The 24,834-nt window shown below is 36.7% G+C and overlaps 1 protein-coding gene across 5 annotated transcripts; it reads left to right on the forward strand.

Moving 5' to 3' along the window:
- The first annotated feature begins 361 nt into the window (after positions 1-361).
- On the forward strand, positions 362-23,361 carry nags (N-acetylglutamate synthase). Of its 5 annotated transcripts, none has more exons than XR_007427165.1 (9): positions 362-869; positions 7,514-7,800; positions 10,431-10,644; positions 12,047-12,227; positions 17,462-17,501; positions 17,824-17,955; positions 18,762-18,944; positions 20,382-20,475; positions 20,581-20,718. XR_007427165.1 is itself a non-coding variant. In XM_022673117.2 (8 exons), the coding sequence occupies exons 1-8, from the start codon at positions 516-518 to the stop codon at positions 20,596-20,598; spliced, it is 1,296 nt and encodes a 431-aa protein (XP_022528838.1). In that variant the 5' UTR covers positions 362-515; the 3' UTR covers positions 20,599-20,819. The 5 variants fall into 5 exon arrangements, 3 of the variants coding, with proteins under 3 accessions (XP_022528838.1, XP_022528825.1, XP_022528831.1); XR_002650376.2 differs by having other exon boundaries at positions 20,382-20,469; positions 20,581-20,711; XM_022673117.2 differs by lacking the exon at positions 20,382-20,475 and having other exon boundaries at positions 18,762-18,831; positions 20,581-20,819.
- The last annotated feature ends 1,473 nt before the right edge of the window (positions 23,362-24,834 follow it).

Genomic DNA, 24,834 nt, shown 5'->3' on the forward strand with positions numbered 1-24,834 from the left:
GCTTACTACAATGGTTTGGTCTATCTTGTTTCTGTTTGCACTTGAACCCCAAAGTTGAAATTTAAGTGAAAACAAAATAAAAGTAATCTGTAGTTAGATTTTTAGAAGGCGAAAAAATCGATTTAAATCGAAAATTTAAAAAATAAATCGAAAAGTAAAAATGTATCACCCAGCTCTAGCTACGACTTAATTATCTTGTTTCCATGCATTAGAGTCTTGTTCCCACGCCTTAATAAGTCGTGGCCACACATTATTATTATTATTTTTTTTTACATAATGTCACTTTAAGGACTCTGTACTATATCAATAAAATTTTATTTTATTACTAATGTAAAATGTTTGATATTTTCACCCACATCGTGGCCTTCACAGCTGTGCTGTGGCCCCGCCTCGCTCTACCACACGGCTGCATAGTTTGGGGAGGCCGCAGAGCCCGGCGGGGGCTGAGAGCGAGTCTCTGAGCTCCGGGAGTGTGAGAGTCTGAGGGTTTCAGTGAGCGGGAGAAGACTGAACTCATGGCGAAGGTGAACGGCGGGGCGTCCGGCTGTAGAGCCATCGTTATAGCGGGGCAGCTTTTATCCAGGCCCACCCCGCTCGCTCAGCGGCACCACGGCGGCCAGCAGAGACTCGCCAAACTGCAGCGGCGGATGATGTCGGGCAGTAAGACCCCGGCGTGGACCCCGCAGGAGGCGCCCGGCAACTCCGTATCTCCCACCGACCGGAGCGCGTGGTCTAACCGGACTCTGATCTACCGGGACGTTAAAGCGTTCCTGAACGAGGTCGGCGGAGACCCGCGGGAGGCTCGCTACTGGCTGACGCAATTCCAGCGAGCGAACCGGTCCCAGGCGCCCGCCTTCGCCGTGCTGGAGGTGAGTGAGCACCGAGCAGGTGTTCTGTCGAGTTCTGCTGCCCGTCAGTATATGCTTCCTACCCGTTCTGCGCATGCGCTATTAAAAATATATTATTATTATTATTATTATTATTATTATTATTATTATTAATAATAATAATAATAATAATAATAATAATAATAATATACAACTCTGGAAAAAAAAGACTACTTCACTTTCTACGGCCATAATTTCTCCCAAATTCCAAATAAAAATATTGTCATTTAGAGCATTTATTTGCAAAAAATGGCTAAAATAACACAAAAAAGTTGTTTTCAGACCTCAAGTAATGCAAAGAAAACAAGTACAGATTCTGTCAAGTTTTGAGAGTTCAAAAATCAATATTTGGTGGAATAACCCGGTGTTTCCCTCCACCAGTCTTACACACTGCCTTTGAATAACATTGTCTTTACTCCTGGTGCACAAATTTAAGCAATTCAGTTTGGTTTGATGGCTTGTGATCATCCAATTTGGTAAAATCAAAAATCATTAGTGTCACAAAAAATAAACTGTGTTTAAAAAAACATTGCTTGCTTGCTTACATTATAGCATCAATTACAATTACCCTAATATAGTCATTAGATCAGCGTTTCTCAACCTTTTTTCTATCACGACACCCTTTAAAAGTATGCAAAATCTCAAGGCACCCCAGTTTACAAATGGGGCGGGGGGGGGCTGGCGCAATACTTCAGGTGAGAACGAGGAGATTTGCTGGCGGAATATTTTATTTCAGGTGAGAAGTGGGGGTGGGGGGTTATTTACAATTAGCGCGAAACCTGCAGACTTTTCAAACGAGTGAAATACTCTGCTACACTCACTGCTGAACTACCACTGGATGAAGAAGTTAATGGCTCCGATTCAGAGTTATCTGAACCTGCAGTCTTCTTTTTAAAAAAAACGTTTCATGCGAGCTTGAGCGCTTCACACTACTCTCGCAGTGCATCGCGTGGGGGAAAAACTTTACAGTGTGTCCCAATTTAGGGGCTGCATCCTTCGAAGACAGATTGCGTCACAGCTGCGCAGTAATACACCGCCTATCTCTGTGGGTCGCATCCTCCAGAGTATGCTGCCTGTGAATTGGGACACACCCCGACACGCGCTGACTCTGGAAAGGAAATATGCAGGTGATGCGCAATATTTTGACGGCACCCCCGATGAAGCCAGACGGCACCCCAGGGTGCCGCGGCACCCTGGTTGAGAAACACTGATTTAGATAACTAACTTGGCCATCCACATTCTTTTCTGTACCCCAATTGCAAAAACAGAAATTGGTTGATGGAAAACAACCTTAAAACAACATTTGTTTTACATTACCTAATAAACACCAGTAAAGGCTTTGAGGAGAACAGAACAGAACAGAATGTATTAGAATACAGTCACTATGTACATATTTAATTAATGCAGGAAAATGCTGTCCTCCTACATATTTTAGGACATTTAAAATGTCATCTCTCTGGTTGAAGCCATGATGATTTATGTCAGTCTGCGTATTGTGCAACAGCTCTCCAGGGTGTGAGCACTTTTTTTTTACTGGAGACAAATTAGCAGATTTAGCATTTTCTTCTAGAACTGCAAATTGCAAAATGGAGACACATCTTAATATTTTCCCTAGAATTCAGCGAATCCATATTGTTTATTTTACTAAAGCTAAAAAACACAATTTCTATTATGTTTTTGTGTGTTTATTGTAGTTTTGTGTGGCAGATTTATTTTTGTCCTACAAATTAAACAAATGAAACAGATTCAACGTCCTTTTGCTATCATGTGTTTATGCTGAGAATAATTATGCATTTTTACATGATGCCTTCAACCTTTTGAAAATAATGTAAACATATATCCCTAACTGTACGGCTTGGTTACACGTTCTGGCAAGGTACAAAAATCGGCAGAACACCTGACTAGGCTACGCTACAGCTACCGCTAGAGTGGTGGAGGGAATGAATTAGCTTAGCTAGTTTAGCTAATGAATGAACCAGGTTTTCTGAGCTCAAACTAAAACAAACACTTAAGCTAGTTCAGCTAGTTAACTTCATTTAACACCCAGGTCTTGCTAATTCGTGTCATAAGTTTAATCTTATTATTATTATTATTATTATTATTTTATTACTATTATTATTGTTATTATTATTTTTGTTATTATTGTTTATTTTTTATGCAAAAACTTAATAAATAAAATACAATTTATTTTAATAGTTATTCTGTGTAGTGATCTATCTAGTTTAAAAGTCAAAAGCCAGCACAGAGAGGGTTAATAAACCCATTAAACCATAAACTGCACCCAGGTGCTGAGTACTTTTTTTTTTTTTTTTTTTTTGTAGATTCGTTTCTTTTGGTTCGGCTCACTAAAAAAGTGCCGACTCTTTTAGCTCCCAAGTGGCTTCTCAGTTTTTTTGTTTGTTGTTTATTACTAAATTATGTGTAAAATGAATTATTATATAATGTAAAAACATTCACTATATCTAAAGTTTATTATTTATATGGCTTTATTTATATACTCAATATAATGGAACTTTGAGCAGTGATGGCACAGTTGTGGAATTAAAGTGTTTAGATATAATTTGCTGTCATAAATAATACACATTGCTCAGGGCTTATACTTTATAATTTCTCCTGATAGTAAGCTAGCTGTTCTCCATAGTTGTTATTCTAGCTGCTCATATCCATGCAGCTTAATGCTATCGTATCAGAGGGATTTCTACTACTAATTCTATCATTTTATAAGAGTCACACTGCAAGATCTGCTGTAGTTCTGCTGCAGGTGGAGACTGTCTCACCTGACTTCTCCCTATGCCCAACTGTGTCCGGCTGCTCTCGCTGACCAGCAAGGCGAGGCTAATACTCACTTTATTGGAAGCTGTTGCTTTGTAATCTGACTGTGCCGCTGAGGCTTTCCAAATATCCTACCTAAAGCATGTTTAAATATGTGGCTTTTTCTAGGAATTTCACGTTTAAATATATACACTAGGGTAGCACGGTCTGACAGGGTAGCAAAACTCGACAAAACACCGGATGGAAGCCTAGTTCGAATCCCAGTCGTGGTTTTATACTCGTAATGTTTTTCATAATGGCAATTAATGTTCTCATTTTAAAAATATATATTAATGTATCCTACATATTTCTACTTATTTCCTGTGATATATATATATATATATATATATATATATATTATTTAACTAAGACTAATTGATAACATTTGCATAGGCCTAGAAACACACAAGTTGTAGTGGGTAAATTTTACCTTTTCTTTATTCACACTCTGGCACTGTTACCTCCAGAGGAGTTATTAGGTCATTTAAAACACCCTGCTTATTATATGTCTCTATAATTTTCACTTTTATTTTAGGACACTTTTTACTTAGTTTTTTCTTGTTATGAATATATTATTAAAAGACACATTCTTGCCTACTGTATGGATACATTTGTTTCACATTTTAGCTAAAGAGTTTACTGTGCCGCTGAGACTTCAAATGTTTCCTCAGATTCTTCAGATTCTTACGTTTTTTGAAGCTAGGTAGCACTTAGCAGTACAGGGTGTACAACCGTGCTTGATATTGTCATCTTTAGCTGATACAAACTCAGAATAGTGCCTTTATTTCCAGATAGAAAATGTGCATCTCTCTCCTCCCTCCAATGTGTGTGTTTGTGGCACTGCATGCACATGGTGTTGTCCTTCTGCTGAAAACTTGACTTAATTGTTGTTTATGTAAGATGTCACTCCCCAAGATGCAGGAAGAAAATAAAAATAGATATTTTATTAATGAAAATGACAAGAAAGTTATGCACAGTGACTTGGATAAGTAACTTTAATCTGATTAATGAATTGGAAATAGTAGTGTTTTATATTTTATTTATTTACTAAAAAAAAGTTCAGAATAATAAGTAACACATTACTGACATCACTGAAAAATTAATTATAAAATTCAAACATCTAAGATCCATCAAAATTAAGACAAAAAGGTTCAATCTCTGAATGTGTATGTTTTTTGTATTTTTTTAAACATATTATTCAATGAATTCTTTCTCCCTTATCTGATCCTGTTCTCACTGAGCTGTGTGTGTTTGTAACTCCTCCCCTCCTTGCCCTCTTTGACATGTGGCTTTAACTGAAACAAATCAGCTCCCAACCAGGAGTCGACTCCCATCATTCACTTTAAAGAGCCGGTTCTCAGAACCGTATAGTTCAGTAATGCTGAGCACAAAGGTCAGCGGGTCGGAGGGCCCTACAGCACAGTCAGCTCTCTATCACTGCCGCTAAAAGCACGGGTTTTCTCTCCTGACATTTCCGAAAGGTGAAAGTAAACTAATCCATGTTTCGTTATAGAGAAAGTCACATGAGGAAGCAAACTGGCTATGAGGAGCATCTCAAAACTGCAGCCCAAACTGTGCTATATGTAAACAGGAGCCATTCTAGAGTCTGTTGGGGCCCAAGACAGAAATTCATAAGGGGGCCAGTCCCTAACTTCTAAACCACAGCCATCATGTCAAACATTTTGTGAATATTGTGTTTACGAAATAAGTTCAAAAGAACACCACCTCAAAGTCATATTTACCAATGGGAACTCTGGGATTTCGATGAGCCCCGACTTTACAAGTTGGGTTGTGTCCATAAAAAAACACTGATTTATCACCAGGTAGTTATTTATTCTATCTATATTTTTTATGGTTTATCTCAGGGGTTCCTTACCTTTCACAACTCACGGCCCACATATCCAACCGCAAAACTTTCCTCAGCCTCTAGGAATATTTTATTTGCCATTTAAAACCAAATACAGCACAACTGTAGAGTAGGGGTGGGCGATATGGCCATAAAAATAATATCACGATATTTCATGGTTTTATCACGATAACGATACTTTAGGTGATATAACAAAAAAAAAAACACTTCTGTAACAAAACAAGACTTACATTTTATTATTGTATTCGATATGATATTGCACACCTCTAACTAAGATATTTAAAAAAGAAACAAGAATTTTAGCAGATTTGTAACAGAAGTCAATGATTCAGAATGTCATGATACTAATAATAATAACAATGCACTCCAAATATCTCCATATATCCAGGATTAAAGTAAAATAAATTATACTAAACATATATAATCTGTCTCTAGTAGATATTTAGAAGGAAATGAAAACAGTGTGAATTTTTCTTTTGCTTAAAGCAGACTAAAAAAGTAGTACCTTGATGTGATAATAAGGGGTGAGTGATATGGCACGATATTTCAGGGTATAATATCGTTCACGATATTCGAAAAAGTTGGCGATATTATCGCGTACGATACAATATGGCACACCTCTACTGTAGAGCATTCATTTGAGGTGTTCCTGCTTTTCTCGGTTCTCTGAGTCAGATATTCAGTGGCTGCTTCACTTGTAGATGGTCCAGTTTTAGGGTGTTTTGTTTTCAAAGATGCTGAATTTAGAATCTTTTCAATGAAACCAATCAACAAGCTTAGCTTAAACATATTTTGTTTTGCAAATAAATTAAATAATCGTCTGTCACATATTAAAATTGCATTTGTTAAACTTTCTTACTATTGCAAGAATTTTTAATTTGCAAAATAGCCCCCTTGCAGTTAAAAATGGTTTATCTGAGAAGTACATGTTACTGATATTTCTACTGGATAAAAATGCTGCTGCTGCTCACCTAAAGTAAATATATTTGACCTCTGTTGCCAACATAAAGGTTGTTTCTCTTGTTTTTAACCAAAACCACATGAATAAAAAAAACACGTCTTTCTTATGAGCCTTAAAGTCGCAGTAAGTATGAGCTTCCAAGGTGGATTAGAAGGCAGTTTTGCCCTTAGCACACTCAGCAGCTTTTCATTTATCATGCCTTTTACTTCCCTTTGAGTTATAGATGTCCTAGGGTCAAACATACTCACGTACAGAACTCATTATTCATGTATGTCACAGAGCCTACCGTTTACCGTTAACCTGTTATTACACAACTGATGAACCGGTTCTGACTAGGTGTTGAAACATACTGTCTGTATAAGTAAAAAGTAAACTGGTGTGCCCGTGCAACATCATGTACAAAGGGTGGGGCTCTTTTAGGGATGTCAGGTCTCTCCTACTGTCAGTACAGATTTACACATGGCCAGTGCTGTAGTTTAGAATTTAGTCTGGGGCCCAAGATGTTACCTAAAAGCAGGTGCTGTCTGGTGGCAAACAGCACCTGCTTTTTGGAGGTTTAATTAGATTAAAAGTTCTATGTAAACACAAATCACATTTAAAATTATAATATAATTATAATAAAAATTTGGCCTCAATTGTTGAGCTTTCTTACCTCAAATAACGCAAAGAAAACAAGTTCATATTCATAAAGTTATAAGAGTTCAGAAATCAATATTTGGTGGAATAAACTTGGTTTATACACAGTTTTCATGCAGCTTGGCATGTTCTCCTCCACCAGTCTTACACACTGCTTTTGGATAACTATATGCAGTTCAGTTTGGTTTGATGGCTTGTGATCTTCTAAAGATCACTAAAGACACTAAAGAGCTAAAGATATAGATAACCAGCAGTATTGAGCTTATCGATATGTGGAATAAAAGTGTTTTAAAAGTGGATTTGAGTTGAAAATTCAGGTTTGAATAACTTTTTTTGAACTGTTCTGTGCAGGTTGACCCGTCAGTGTTCAAGAGTCGTGAGATGGTGCAGAGCCTGGCCTTTGGCCTCTCCTTCCTGCAGCGTATGGATATGAAGTCAGTGGTGGTGATGGGTCTTCCTCCTGAGCTGCTGGAGAAGGACAGTGGAGCAGATGGGCCTATTTCCTCTGACTGCAGGACTCTGCTGGTGAAGTATTGCCAAGTTCTCGCTGAGGCCCTTCAGCACAACTCAGCCAGCGTCATGCCTTTCTTCAGCGCTGAGGCACTGCTGCAGCTTCAGGAGCCGCAACACGGGGGCAGGTGAGTCAGCACGCGCACCTGAGAGACCTTCAGATACACGGCTGATCCTGGACCAGAACTTAAAAATTGCATTTATTAATTAATATATGAATAATTAACAAAATAGACTGTTTAATTATAAAATATGCGCACTTTGAACCACACATACATCAGGAGTGAAAAGTAGAATGTGGTTAGGTTGTGATTGGGTTTAATGCCATTAATGCATTTTAGACATTTTTAGCAATGCTATTAGTATTTAGGAGCTAAGTTCATAAGTAGTTCCAAAAGACCATATGTAAGGCCTTTACTCTACTTCCTCCATGATGCATGTTACTTTTACACATTCTACAAATATGAATTTAAGTCAGATGCAGAACAAAAAATGTTTTACTGTTAAATGTTTTACTTTTGCTTTAAATTATTTTTATGTTCTCTATTGTCTAGGTACCTCATCATTTGTAAATTGTTTTGCATTAAATTCGTCTACATAATACAATACAACAGTAAATCATTCATTTAAATAAATATTTCTTATTTTTTTTTTTTTAAATATTAATTATTTTTTAAATAAATGTAAATAATTTTTTTTAACTTAAGTTTAAATTATATAAAATATATATGAAATGTAAATTTGGAAAAACGAACTCTTAATATTTAAACTAACTCTTCGTATTTCCCATTATTTATGAATTTTAATATATATATATATATATATATATATATATATATATATATATATATATATATATATATATATATATATATATACTTTAAAAATCTCAACTGACAGGTGTATGACAGACGATTCAACTCCTCGACTTTTTATTGGGCAACCCAAAACCCAAAGGGTCTTTAAAAATATATATTTTTTATTAATGCCCCTAAGATAATAACTATAAATACAATATAAATTATATTTTATTCCTTTTTCCTTTTATGAAGACTTTAAAGGTTAAGTTTTTTATTTTATATATTTTATATATTTTGTATTTTATTATATATTAATATTATATTTATTTATATCACATTTATATATTTTTAATTATGTTTTATTTTTACATGCATGCCAATTAATATTGCAGTATCAATGAATGATTACTCTTAAGTTTTCTTTTACATTAAACAGTTTCAGGACTCGTAGTCTGTTTGTTTCCTTTTAGGTTTTTCTCTTTATTTGGTTTGGAAAATGATCATATCGCACTGTCTGGTCGCATTCCTATATCACAACAATGTTTATTGAATATAAAACAACTCACCAGACTCATTCCAGTAACTAAATCAGCTTACAGAACTGGGTGAACCTGCTTTTAGCTGCTTATCACTACAGGACACTCTAAAGTATGGAGAGGAATTATCGCCGAATTGGAAAGCGAACACTACTGTGGAAAAATGGAAATGCAATTCACAAAACGCAAAGCTTTTCCTCACTAACGTGCAGAATTCGTGCCAAAAGGAAATGCAAGACTGTTAGATTACATTTCACTGCACTTGATCTCTTTTATTGAAAAACAATACACAACCCACAATACACCCCTACAAAACAATACAACACATGCGGGACTGCATTCCACACAGTGGAATACAGTGCAGTTCAGCTGATTTTCATTTTAAGTGCAATTCTGGCACATATTCAGCATTTGGTTTTAATAATGTAAATTCTTGTGTATTAGTTTTTAATAAAGAGATCCAGTGCAGGGAAATGTGATGTAATCTTGGTTTTGGAGTTTATTTTGGCATGTATTCTGCATGTTAGTGAGGAAAAGCAATGCATTTTGTGGATTGCATGTCTTATTTTTTTCTATGGTAGTGTTTGCTTTTCAATTTGGCACAAATTGAGTAATCTCTATACTAAAGCATACTAAAGACACTTGCTGGTTTCTCTCAGGCTTCGTTCACATTACAAGGCTGAAGTGACTCATATCCGTCTTTTTTGCTCAATGTGGTTCAGATCTGATTTTTCACGGCTGTGTGAACGTGCCAAATCTGATTTTTTCAAATCAAAGATTTGAGTCACTTTCATATGTGGTCCTAAATCGGATACATATCCGATCCGTGGACATGCAACATGAATATGAACGGTCAAATGCAATGGAATTCATGCGTCTTGTTGCTTTAACTCATTAGCATTAGCGCTACTTGCTTCTCTGTCGTACCCACACATCTCTTCGTGCAGCAGTGCAGTTATTGCTGCAAAACCAGCAAAAGCAAACCACTCGGCCATTTTTCTCCTCCTCGACCTGAGCGTGAACTTCAGACCAGCTGTTTGCTGTTTATCCAATCCAGCAAAATATATGAGCTGCGCCACATATGATCTGCTAACTCATCAATTTCCCTTTATAAAGCTATGAGTCTTTCAAATATGACGTTTTTTGTTGGTGGTGAAAGGCGACGTTTATACACGACATGTATCAATGTGATCATGTGAGGCGTCTCAGGGACAGATTCGTTCACATTACTCACAGATAAAGCTCACTTACATTTGTAAATGGGAACCGTCAAGATAGCCAAATCTGATCATAGCAAAAAAATTTGACGTGGCTTGTAATGTGAACGTAACCTGTTTTGGGGCAGTAATCTGCTTTTATTTTATTATTGCAAAGACCTACTAAATGTCAGTTCTTTATATGTATTCTTTGTGTGTGTGTTAGCAGCAGTCCGTCTGTGGTGGTGGACACATCACTGCTGCAGTGGAGTCTAGACCGTGGAACCATTCCTCTGGTGTGTCCTGTGGGCCGGGATGCAGCTGGCTGCTCCATGCTCCTAGACTCGGATCAGGTCACTGCAGCCATCTCTCGAGCCCTGCAGCCCCACAAAGTAATTTTCCTCAACAGCAGGGGCGGCCTCCACAACCAGAACTGCAAGGTGAGTAGACATCCCTTTGTGTACACCAGTCTTATTAATGTATTTTAAGTGTACATTAAGAGTCTAATTCTTGTTTATAAAGTGCTTGTCAATGCATTAAATAATTTGGAAACATTAATATGTTACATTTAAAAAAGTGTGATTAAATCTGTGATGTTTAATCTGTAATCTCACAGAATGTTTTTTACACATTTGAAAACGTTGTCTCTTTTTTTATATTCATTTTTCTTCTATTTAATCATCTATATGCTACTATATGTATTTTTCATAAATTGCTCATCAGTTGTTTAATCAAGCAAATATTTCACAGACCTACAGTGGAATTACTCCTGGTCAAGAGCTCTGTTACTATAAATAGCATAGTAAAAAGCTCACAAGATTTTTAACAGTCTCAAAAAGTTTAAGATATAACATTTTGAGCCAGATTACTTTTTTCCATCTTTAAAAAATAATAAAAAAGGCAAATTGACCCAACAGTAAAGATTTAGGCTGCTGCACTTTCAGCTATTTTGCCAGCATGACTCAAATTTCCTGCATTACCTTTCTGTTTTCAGTCACTTTTCTATGATCATTTAGGAAACAAAAATATATTTACTTCATCATTGTTAATACTATCAATATAATTTAATATAATGTAATATTTTCAACATTTTGATTGTTTACTTTTTATTTTAACTTAAGTGATTCTGCATTTATGGATTGGAATTGAAAGGCTGTGGCTCCCCCTAGTATTCAAACTAGAAACTGCACCTTTTTTTATTTCCTTTTTTTTTTTTTTTTTTCCAAGACAGTGACACCTAGCGTTACCGGGTTCATGCATCAGCCATAACATTAGCACCACCTGCCTGCCTGTCCTCTTATATAGAGTATTAAAACTTGTGCCTCCAAAACAAATATCACCATTTAAGGCACTGATGTTATTTGAAGACTGAAGTCTGAAGTATTGGGGGGTAAAAAATAAATAAATACATTTAAGAAAAGGGCACTTTGGGGGCAGTAAGCGCACTAAGACCCAAACGGCTCATTACACAGCGCTGACGCTGGGCAAACAGCCCCGGAGATCGGATCATTCCCCGGCGCTGACTGATGCGAACTTTAAGAGAACTTATTTTGGTCAGATAATTATTTATTGTAAAGTAAATGCAGTTAAAATTTCAAGCTTTTTCTAGCACTTTCTCCAAAATTCCAGCACTTTCCAGGCCTGAAAACAGAACGTTGAAATTCATTTTCCAGGATTTCAAGCACCCGTACGAACCCTGGGACCAACAAGTCCATCTTGTTTTTTATGTTTTGTTATGTAATGTTATGTTATGGCTGATGAGTTTATTACATGCATTCTTCTGTTAATAAAGCTGATGCTCATTAGTTTGTACTATTTGCTAACTTCCGCCTCTGTTGGCAGGTGGTGGGGACAGTATCGCTGCCGGGTGACCTGCCGGCTCTGTCGTCGGCTGCGTGGCTGTGTGTGCGGGAGCGCAGGCGGGTCAGAGCCATCGCTCAGCTCCTCAACCAGCTCCCGCCTGAGAGCTCTGCTGTAGTTACCTCCGCTAACACACTGCTGACAGAACTCTTCAGCCATAAGGGTGAGAGACACACACACACACACACACACACACTCTTTCTCTTAACCATTTTGGTAAAGAAGATTTGAGTCACTTTATCGTATTAGTTAGGTTACTTTCCTACTTTATATAGTGTTTGTAATTATATATTTTTTGACCATAACTTCTTGAGACCCAGTGTCCTCATATGGGGACATTACATTTCTGCTTCTCTGCACCAAAATACTATTTTTTTTTTAACATTGACCCTTTGGCCTCATATGGAGACACTGCCCATATTATCTAGTGGTCACAACATAACAACATTACACTAAATTGGCGGGAAGCCCAGTCAAGGGTTTTTACAGCCATTCCAGACAGAAACATGGGCCAGGTAAAAATGATCCTCCACTTTTATGTTTGAAATGAGTTTATTGTATTTTTGTAGAAAGCTGACATTTAGTTGTTGCACTAATTTTGTCCTTCTGATCCCAAATGGAAAGGGTCTTTTTTAAATGTTAAAATAAACCACTGTCCCCACATAACACTGTTTTTTATTTATTTTTTGTTTGTTTGTTTGTTTTTTACTTGTTTTTTTGCATAAATTACTTCCTGTACAAGGACAAAGTTTAGTTTTTATACTTCTTAGGTCCTAGTAATCCCAAATAGCTTGGAGAAAGTGAGAAATGTCAGGCATATGTCCAGGTCTCAGAAGGATATTGTGTTTAAGCAGCTGGGCTTGTATCTACAAAGTAATAGTATTCATGAGTTTTTTCAATCTGGATTTAGACAAAACCATAGCACTGAAACAGCTTTACTAAGAGTAACTAATGATTTACTTTCAGCTCTTGATAGGGCAGCATGGCCATCCTTGTACTGCTGGATCTTAGTGCTGCCTTTCGACATCATAGATTATAGGGGTGTGACGAGATCTCGCGAGATTAAAACATAACAATATTTCTCGTCATGCTTTAACCTGTCTCGCAGGGAAAAAAAAATAGTGTAGTGTGGAGTTTTTAAGCGGGATCTGGCAACACAGCAGGAGTACAACTACGTACTGTTTGTGGTGTATGCAAACGTAGTTTCAGCGCCCCCGGGGTGGAGGACATACGTGCTGTCATTATTAGCCCACTGCACTCCGCAAAACCAGCAAGCTTATTGGCTGTTTCTCCTGAGAGAAAATTTATTTGGGGCTTTCATTTGGCGCCCCCTTTAGTGCAGCGCCCCTATGCGTCACATAGGCTGCATACCCCCTTTTTACTTGTATGTCTGGCTGCATTTTGGCTCCAGTGGAAACAATAAACGTTAACATGTGACCAACAAGACACAAACCATATGTAAGTACTGTAAGTAAATCGTACACGTGACTGTTTCATAGGCAGTTGTACTAATCCCCTGGCTCTGTACTGTATTAAAAAAATGTTCTGTCTCTGTTTGCACTTCAAGCATAGTCTTAATATGACTGGTAATGTTTATGCATAGTTAAAATTTAGGAGAACAAAACACAAACCATAATCTTAATATGACTGGTTGTGGTTTGCACTTATTGTTTGCACTAAGATCTAGAAAAGTTTAATTTTAATTTTTTATACTTATTCTTATTTCTATTTCTTATAGAATCAATGTGAGGGAGAAACCAGTCTGTTAAGTTTGCGTTTTATGATTTTGTCAAATAAAACTCTAGTTTTCAAGCCATTTTTAATTTTTGATGTTTTCTTTAAAATTTTATTTTTAAATCTCGCTTCGTCTCGTTCTCGTGAACCCAGTATCGTGTCTCGTCTCGTCTCGTGATATTAGTGTCTCGTCACACCCCTAATAGATTACACTATTCTGCTTGAAAATCTTATAGGAATTAAAGAATCTGCCCTCACCTGATTCGGATCGTATCTGAGAGATCAATTCCAGTGTGTTTATTTAAATAACGAATGCTATTATCAGTCTTAAGTAAAATATGGTGTCCCTCAAGGATCAATACTGGGTCCACTACTTACCACTGGGTAAAATCATTCGTTGGCATGGTATTAACTTTCACTGCTATGCTGATGACGCGCAACTTTGGATCCAATGCAGTTGGATATAATCTATCAGTATGATTACGTCAGTAGAGTCCAGTTAACAGTTTATTTTCCAGCTCTGATGACGTGATCAGCTCCAGCCTGTCTGAGCAACAAGTTCCTATCATAGTGTTGGTTAGCTCTGTGTCCTTCATGAACAAACATGAGCAAACAGTCCTTGTGTATCACTCAAGGATCAAGCAATCCTTAAGTGCCCTTACGTGTCTGTGAGAGGATGAAACAGAAGAAAAGAGTGAATGAAAAGATCTTCTGGCCTGTGAGCAACTTTACGCCGTATAGAACAGGCATGAACTTAGATGGCTTGTTGTCTTCTAGTTCATATTCACTGGTCCCAGAACAGCAGTGAAGCTTCTCTGCCACTCAGGGTCACGTTCTCCTCACAGCTCTCACTGTTGATGAAAACACTCCGACCTTCCTGATTCCTGAAAAAGTAAAAACATCTTCCAAAGCCTTGTGTCATTGTCACACAGTAAAAAAAGAGCAAAGTTCATAAAGCTAAATTATTAAATAAACAGTTAAAATAATATATGTGCATATAAATGTATAAAACAATTAAGAATAAGAGTGTAAAGGTGTGGTTATCTTCAATCAAGCACAAGCTTCAATCAAAAACAAGCAAGGTGATTTTTTTAGTTTAGTACATATTTTGAACACACAAACGTTCCCTTACACTATGTCAATATTTCCTGCTTATTGGACCAATAGAAATTCTCAAAAATTACCTGAATTAAACCCTTTTTACATTGACTTACATTGAAAGTTAAGATTTATAATAAGGTTTTATCTCTCCTCTGAGAAGTTGCTGTTTTGGAGATACATGTTTGTCGTTAGACAGAGACTATATACTGTGGTAGGCCCCTGGGGTTAGGGGCGTACCCACTGTGACCCGGAAGGAGGAAGCGCACAGATAACACAGACACGGGGAGTAAATGAACTCAAAACGTACCTTTTATTTCGGCTTTAAACGCCCTCCACCACACCCAAAAACAAACTCAAATAAACATACTCAGCCCTAATGGGGCTCTAGAGTCTGTAGAACTACTTTAGTTTAAGTTAAAGGTCCGTGCAGCCTCAGCCCTCAGCTCCCCAGTCAAGAGTCCTTCTTTCAGTGAGCTGAGGCTGAGTTTTATACCTGTCCCAGCCGGCTGCTTAATCAGTCAGGATGCGAGCCAGCTGGGACACATTGAGCTGTGCGCTCCGGCGCGGGGCGGACCCACGGTTCCCCCGGCTCCTCACGCCACAATACACACAAAGTGTTTATGGTAGAGAAGGCTCTTCACGTTTCATTTAATGACATTTAGCCATTTCCTTATTATTGTTGAATTTGCTCTATTGACTCTAGATGATGAGAGAGATTTTTGAACGGACTTTACCATAGGAAATGTAGAACTATAAAAAAAAAAAAAGATGCAGAGATGAGCTAATTCAGAGATTTGTATCAGTTAACCCACAAGAGCCCATTTCTGAATATTGAACTAAAAAACTAAATCAGATGAATTCTGCGAGCAGATCATTCATGTTTGTTTTTATTGCAGACACACAACTGTAAATATTAATTTTAAGATATTTTAAATCATGATGTAGCATAAGTCAAGTCAAGTCAAGTAGTTTTATTGTCAATACTGCATATGTACAGGACATACAGAGAATTGAAATTACGTTACTCTCCTTCCCAATTTTACAGCAAGTACAGATAATAGATATAATAAAGGAGAATGGGAGACACTATGTGTACAATACAGCAGGGACACAAATAGACATACATGAGACAAAAACAAGGTGCAGTGGTGTGGGGGAGAAATAGATATATAAATATAAGTAAATAAGTAAAAATAGATATATAATTATAATATAAAAGAGTGGGAGACACTATATGTTCAATACAGCAAGACACAATAAACATACGTAAGACAATAGTGCAATATTGATGGTGATTGAGATGGAATGACAGTAAAAATAGTAAATAACAGTAGTGCAAATACGGTATATGGTATATAGCTTAAGGCTGGTAAAGTGAATGGGTGCGTAAGTCCTTAAAGTTCACAGTTTAATTAAGTGGAATTAAAGTGCGTATTGACAGTGCAAGTATATCAGTAGTGCAGGTGTTTTGCAGTGCAAGTCCGTTTGGAAGGGACCAGTACTTTGTGCATTGTAGTGCAGAGTTTCAGTACTTTATTAGTGGGGGGGGGGGTCAGGATGCTGAGTGAGTGTGTGCTCATAAAAGACATGAGAACATTTTCCTCACTATTATTAACATTTTGTTCTAAAAATCTGATTGTTCTGAAGCGTTTAAATGGTTAAATGTTTGGAACAGGTCTGTAGAAGCTAAAAAATACACTTTTAAAGGTGCTATTTTAGTTTTATCTCCAGCACTAGCTCAGCATTCCTTACTCACTCAGGTAAATAAACACGGATTCACATACTGTGCTGATGTAATGTTCTCAAAATGTTCAGTACAATATATTTCACTTTATACAAGGGGGTTTAAAGGGTCTGTGACACACATATGTAATCATAGGTTCTTTTGGTTAAATAAGGAGATAATTCTAATTATTTTATTCTAGGTCACTGACCCCTCTGGACATTATCTTGTTATATAATTATACTTAGAAAAAGTAAACTAATGATTGTGCTGTTGATACACTTGGAGAATATGTTTTGTGTCACATGTAAACAGATGACGTGCTGTAACTGAGCTCAGGTTCACTGTTTTTGAATGAGAGAATCAGCAAGTTCTCAAATATCACAGTTGGTAAACCCAGTGACTTGTACTCCCCAATATTATCATTCAGCATGTGACTGCCCAGTAATGTGTGTCAGATCATTTGTATCCTTTTTTTTCTACAGTTCTGTTCAAACTATTTTAGCCATCCAAATGCTCAAATTAAATGTTTTAAATTCCTTATAAGTAGTTCTGAACTGATTTAAAAAACAAAAACAAATGCGTTTTAGGAAATGCTGCTACATTTACGTAACATTTTAACTTAAAAATATTTACAGTCATGTGACTGCAGTAAGAAAAAAAAATCTGATAAAATTTTGAAATGGGTATCAATAATCAGGAATGAGTTCAGAGTCTTATGGGTTAATTTCAACAATTTTATATTATTCAAAAAAATTGGGCTTTTTATTATTTTTATACAGCAGTGTAATTATACACCTGTCATTTTAGGTTCACGACTAATCTCAAGTCTTTTTCAGGTTCTGGCACCCTGTTCAAAAATGAAGATCCCATTCACAAGTACGTTTGATAATTTACAGAATTTATTTTACACAATTCTGTAATGCCAGTATTATTTTGAATCAGCAAAAAAAGAATATTTGCAGATCTCAGAAATGCCATAATTATAAAGACAAAAAAAAACATTTAACTAATTAATTAAATTAATGATCATAAAACTGCAAAAAACATTTACATTGTAACTGTTAAGTCAAAACCATATAACTATGCAGTATGCAGTAATTTTAGTTTATCAAAAATGTATAATCAAATTTCTAATGAAGTGACAGCCCCTCACCACTGAGCTGTGGAGCATTTCTAACTGTGCCTTGTTCTCTAACAGGTACAGAAGCCTGGAGGAGATCGATGTGGATCGTTTGCTGGCGCTGATCAACAAATCATTTGAAAAGAAACTGAAGGAGGATTACATCACTTCTCTTAAGGGGAGACTATATTCCATCTATCTGTCAGAAGGGTAAGAACAGAGATGTGTTTCAGTAAATTAAAGAATTCAGATAAATTTCTGCCTACCAAGCTCTGTTTCCTTATCTTTAGATAATTTCCATTTGTGCTGCTGGTTAAATATTTATTTATTATATTATACATTATGTTTTTGTGGTATAATAATGAGAAAGTGTTATGTTTTGACTGGTGGTTAGCACCCTTTTAGCTCAGATAAGAAGGGTGAAACTTGTAGATGAATGGTTCTTCTTCTTTTTTCCATAATATATTTCTAAATTTATACTATTTTTATCCCAATTTATCCCAATCTGATAGGCAAACTATCCAACCCCCTCATTCAGACTCCCCCTATCACTACTATTGCCCCCAACACTAGGAGGGTGAAGGCTAGCACACATCTCCTCTGATACATATAAAGTCAGACTCCGCCTCTTTTTGAACTGCAGCCAATCCAGCATCGCTAAGTAGCCAACACATTCTGAGGAAAGCACAGCAACTCAGCTCTGATACATCAGCTAACAGAAGCCTGTGCTGACCAACATCACAAAGGAGCAATAAGATGAGAGACCGCCACCTACTGTACCTACCCAGAGAGAGCATGGCCAATTGTGACTCTGGCCGCTGATGGCAAGCAGCATGACCAGGATTCAAACTCATTTAAAATCATAGTGGCAGCACCTTAGTCCAATGGGCTACTTAGAACCCAACATAACTTGTTCATTTTTTCGACATTAAAAAGGCTTTAGGGAAACATTTACAAACCCTGTGTATTGATGTGGTGAGGCAGTATTGTGTTCTCACCTGTGTTCCTCTCTTCAGGTATAGTGCAGCAGCCATCATCACCACAGAGCCGGTGAGCAGTGGAACTCTGTATCTGGATAAGTTTGTGGTGAGTGGCAGTAAACAGGGCCAGGGCACCAGTCAGATCCTCTGGGAGTGTATCCGGCAGGACCTGGGCAAGCTCTTCTGGAGGTCCCGCTCAACCAATCGCATTAATCCATGGTAAAATAAGGGATGCTTCCATCGCATGTTTTTTTTTTTCAGCAATAAGGCTCCACTAAACTCAGCCATTCTTGGGAATTGGTTTGTGAGCTAGTTTACGAATTTCAGAGATCCGTTTAGGTGTGGTTTAAGTGTACAAAGTTGACTTCACAGCAGTGTGTGGGCTGTAGTTGGTCAAATTTCCTCACAATTATGCAGTACAGAATATATTGAAAAAAAATTGACAAAGCAATAAAATGTAGGTCATATGATTTGGTTTAATATTCGATATCGATTCTTATAAACCTAAGATCAATGTTTAAAATGAGCCTATTTTTCCTGTTTGTCAACAGGAGAGCAGCTGCAGATTGAGGCCAGCAGTTTCATAAAATGGCATAGTTTTAGAGAAGCTAATGTTAGTGACAAGTAGTATTTATTCTCACTCAAAGTTACTAAAGCCTGTTACACTAGCTAAACAAGATGGAAAATGTATAATATCTCACATTTAGCAAACAAGCTAGCATTTCTGTTTCACCTTAAATTCCACCCTTAATGCACTAAACCAGCAGTTTTAAAGGATGATTGATTGTTCCTCTCACACAATGTTAGATAAAGCCTGCTAACGTTCGCAACAAGTTTTATTTTTTCTCTCACTCAGTTTTACTAAAGCCAACTAGAGTAGGTAAACAAGATGTCTTATTTGTAGTAAATTTACATCTCATGCTGATTTAGCATTTCTTGCTGATTTATTTTCCAATAATTTTCTTTCCACCCTAAATGTACTAGACCAGCAGTTTAAAACATGCTATAGTTTTAGAGAAGCTAAAGTTATTTTTTTCTCATACTCAATGTTACTAGAGCCTGCTAGAGTAGTTAAACATGATTTGTCTCATTTTTAGTAAATTTATATCTCTTCTCTTAAGGGAACGAGCTACCCAGCATTTCCCACAAATTTTCCATTCCACCTTAAATACAGCAGCAGTTGCATTCAAAGTAAAAAAAAAAAAAAAACAATCTCACATTTTTTTTAGATTAAATTCAAAGCCCCTTTCAAAGTCTCTTCTGACTCTGAAGTTGTGTGGAAGTGTGTGAGAATAACAGCCACAGAGTGTATGTTTACATTACATGTACACTGTTGTTGTTGTGTTATGGACACATTAAATAATAATGAAAAGAAAAACATGTAACTGTCTAGGGTTCATTTTTCATGTAAACATTTAGTATTTTTAATAAAGAAAGGGTGAGTGTTGCTTACAAAATTACAACATTACCTCTCTGAAAATATTTTTTAATATCTGAATAAAATATATCCCTAAATAAATAAATATCAGATTGAATCGAATTGAATACGATTGACTTTGTGAATCAGAATCAATTTGCTTCTGTTAATCTTTTTGTAGATCATGAACAGTAAATGGTAAATTTGTTTGTGGCTAACACTGATGAGTTACATATCAGGAAGAGCCTGATCCAGGGGTAGGCAGGCACCAGCACCTAACCATGAAGTGGAGTTGCAGTTTAGAGTGAGAGAGATAAAAGAAGAAAAGTAAGGGTTAGGAATACTTTTAACTACTGATTATAAATCAACATAATTATAACATTTCAAAATGAATGCCACCCTAAACCACCCTTAACCCTCCTGATCCTCATCCCTCAGGTACTTCAAACACTGTGATGGGAGCTTCACCAATGGCAGCTGGATTGTCTTCTGGTTCGGGCTGTCTGATATCCGAGAGTCTTACGAGCTTGTGGAATACGCCAAACACATGCCAGACTCCTTCTGCCCGAACCCAGAGACCGAGGCATCCCCTCAGGAGCCCCCTCCAGGTTCCTGAAGCCCCCGTTTCAAACGGCACACTTTACAATTAAGTATTAAAGATGCACGTGTGCCATCCACTCCAGTGTGTGCTGTTATTTTAAAGCTTAAAGTTTTTTATGAGAATGTTCAACTTAAACTGTTTCAGTAAAGCTGTCAGTTCTCATTATATTTTTGACATAAAAATAAGCAGTTTTGGACAATGAAATGTCAGTATTGCAAATATATATTATTTTCTATTGTTTTTTTAATTAAAAATGTATGTTTAAAATATAATTTACACAAATTGACTTTCTGGTGGTCAGAAATCTTAAAATGTAGCACTCATTTAGTATCAACTTTTGTTCAATACAGTAACTTTGGTCCAGAGCCTCAGCTGCAGTCTAGGTAGGACTGTCTCTCCTATTAAGATTTTTTATTAGTACCTTGTGCATCACACTAATGGATCACTCTGACGTGGCTGCATGGTGGCATTATCAGAAAGATCCTGACTCTTGCATTGAGTCACAAAACCAGTGTGCATTTTATTTATTTATTTATTTATTTTTCTATTTTTCACAGAAATAAATTATACTTTTTTTTTGTTTTTTAGAGTGCCAGGAAGGATACATCAGGTTCCTTCACTTTGAATAGCCTACTTTGACAGAGGGCGTTTTCACACTTGTCCACACCCAGAAACGATTCTGGGTTCATTTTTTGGAGGAGCTCATTTATAGCTAGTTTTATTTATTTATATATATATATATATATATATATATATATATATATATATATATATATATATACTTCACTTTTCTGCATATAGTTTTACAAAGTGGTTTTTGGAGCCATTTGGCCATTTGTGATAAAAGGTAGCAGCACATTACAAAAGCAAAACAATCACACAAGCTCACCTGCAGACCTAGTAGCAGATAGCTTTCTTTGTACCACACCTGGTGAAATCCACAACTGAGTTCGCTTAAAGCGAACCCCAGATCATCTCAAATTTCAGACTAGAAAGCAGTATTCACACATGAACAACTGTACCGAACCTGCTGAGAAAGCACACCCGGTTCCAGAGAAAAGGGCAAGTAACACTCATAGTGGCTTCAAAATTCAGCCAATAAAAAACCCAGCTGTTCAGTCATTGGTTGGTTCCTAGTTTTCTTACATATGGTCAAAACAAGCAAGCTAAATTAGTTTGTTTTACTATATGCACATTCATAATTTACTTACTCCAGCATTACATCAGAGTTTGTCAGTAACCTGATCAAGTAACCTGATCAGTAATTGGATTTTTGCTTTGCAACCAGCCCATAATCTTGACTTAACATCATGTAAAACCCTACCGTCATGCAGTAACATCTTGCAATATGAACATATGTCAGCTAGAAGATTAGATAAAAAAAGAACATTATTTAATTTCTTCAATTCAAGCCTCACTGCACATATGTTGGCGAACTCTTGTGGGTGCTGTGTTAAACGCTGCTCAATTAGCCTACGTTCACATTACAAGCCACATTACCTAAATCCGATTTTTTGCTCAGATAAGATTTGGCTATCTTGACGGTTCACATTCACAAATATAAGTGACCTGTATCTGTGTGTAATGTGAACAGATTTGTTCCTGTGCACATTGATTCGTGTATTAACATCACCTGAATGAATTCTGATTTGACCGTTCACATTGATGTTGCATGGCCATAGAACAGATACGTATCCGATTTAGGACCACGTATAAAGTGATTTAAAAAAAAAAGAACGTTCACACAGCCATGAAAAAATCTGATCTGAGCCACATTGAGCAAAAAATTGGGTTACTGGGATTTGGGTCACTTCAGCCTGGTAATGTGAACGTAGCCTTATTTCCTACAGTACTCTGCAAGACTTTACATGGGCTGATAAATATGATAACTGCTCTTTTAAACTTTAGATTTATTTACATTATAGATCTTACTGCTGTTGCTGTTTACATAACAAGAGCAATCAGATAACTAATGAAATCTCACTCACAGATGCTCAAGGCAGTTAGCATTTCTAGTACTTGTTTACATGTCTCATTGCATTCATGACTGCATCACTGGTAATGATTACAGTCATTTTAGCTCTTCTTCCCTGAACTTTGTCTCCATATCCAAGAGGAACACAACACTGATAACCCTGCATTCCAGGATCATAATTGTAGGGTCTATGTGTGACTGATTCAGACATTATGCTGATGGTGATTGAGCATTGGGACACACTGACTGACCAGTTTAGCCAGTTCAGTTCTCAGGCTAGATCTCAGTTTGGAACAGCAGGTAAAATGCTGAAATCTGGTTCCATTAATTTTCACTGTAAAGAATAAGAGTTGAGGTTTTTTTTTACAATACACCATTTCACATCAAACCACTGTGAATGTCTTTTACATATGTGTTTACATGTCATTAAGGTTGAAAAACCAACAAATTATAATTTTAATGTGAAAGAAGGACTACAGTTTTAAGATAAAAAAGTGTTTTATGAAACGGTTTTATGGTGCTTTAAAACAGTCACTGACCTTAAAAGCTAATCATACCTCAGTTCTTCAATTAATGATTAATTGTACTTGATCTTTGTACATCAGATGTAACGTTAAAGGATAAACTGACTATTTAAACCCTGTTCTGTGTTGTGTGATACTTTTTTAATTTTGGGAGTATTGTTAGCACAACTGCACACACTGATTATGATATGTGTGTGTGTGTGTGTGTGTGTGTGTGTGTGTGTGTGTGTGTGTGTAATTAATTGTTGTACATTAAAGAGGTCACGGTAGGGTCTGACTTTTTTGGTATACACTATATTGCCAAAATATAAATCATTAAACTCTGGTTCCAATTACTTTCATATCCACAGGTATATAAAACCAAGCATGTAGACATGCTGCTTCTGAATGGGTCTCTCTCAGGAAGTGTTGAGAAATTATTGTCACTACTGATCTCTTCTGTAAGGAGAAGTCAGTCTGTCACCTCAGTAAATTAGCTTGGAAGCTAGCTGGTAGCTAATGCTAGGTAAGCAAAATTGGGTATAGCAGTCTAACTTCCAAACACTAGAGAAAGCTGTCTGCCCCGCCCACTTCTCCCAAGATTAGGGCTGGGTATCAGAGTTGCCAGGTTTGCGGTTTTACTGCCAAATTGCAAGTATGTATTGCTGCAGACTGGAGCACCTCCAAAGGGGAGGGTCTTAGCTCCAAATGGGAAGTCCCCAACTCCAAAGGGGAGGGGCTTACCTCCAAGTGGGAAGTCCACCAACAGTATCTCACCACGGCTCCGGCGAATGTCATAATAAAAGCCTTCCGCGATTATTATTATTACTATTATTCTGTTACATCAAATTTAATGTTATATAGAATGTACTATCACATTATATTATATTATATTATATTATATTATATTATATTATATTATATAAAAGTCTACATCGTAAGGCAGGGAGACCTCACTCAACACAGCTCCATTTCTCTGCTGAATGCCACAAAAAAAAGTCTTCCGTGATTAAAAAGCTCATGGATGTCAATAAATATATTAGTCAACAATTAATGATTATTCATATTTCTTAAATGTCAATATAATAAAATACGTGTAGTGTGTATGTATTTATAATTGTATTGGCTATGAATAAACAACTGCCTTTATTATTTAGATCTTTACTATTTTATAATTTGAAAAATTCACAGCATGGCAAATGTTTAAACGTTTTAAATAAATAAAATGTGGTTGCAATGTGCACAACATGCAACAACTCTTAGAAAATGCATTTAAAAAGAAATAAACATTTAATAAACAAAATTGATTCATTAATTATTCTTTGGGGTTATTTACAAGCACAAAACGTCGTGAAAAACACCATACCGCTTAACATCAAGCACCATCCTACTTGGAGGTAGGCTCCGCCTGTTTGGAGGTATGTTCCTCCCCTTTGGAGGTGCTCCAGGCTGCAGCTATACCCTTCTCCCAAATTGGGCTTGTTTTAAAATCCAGTCGTGGGTGAAAATTCTGGGTGGCGGGTTGCCTTTTTTGGAGCTACTTTTTAAAACTACCACAGTTGCTGCTGTAAGTTAATACTAAAATGTCACCAGAAATCACCAGGCGATGAAAA

Source organism: Astyanax mexicanus, chromosome 19 (genome assembly GCF_023375975.1).
Source record: "Astyanax mexicanus isolate ESR-SI-001 chromosome 19, AstMex3_surface, whole genome shotgun sequence".
Classification (NCBI taxonomy): Eukaryota; Metazoa; Chordata; class Actinopteri; order Characiformes; family Acestrorhamphidae; genus Astyanax; species Astyanax mexicanus.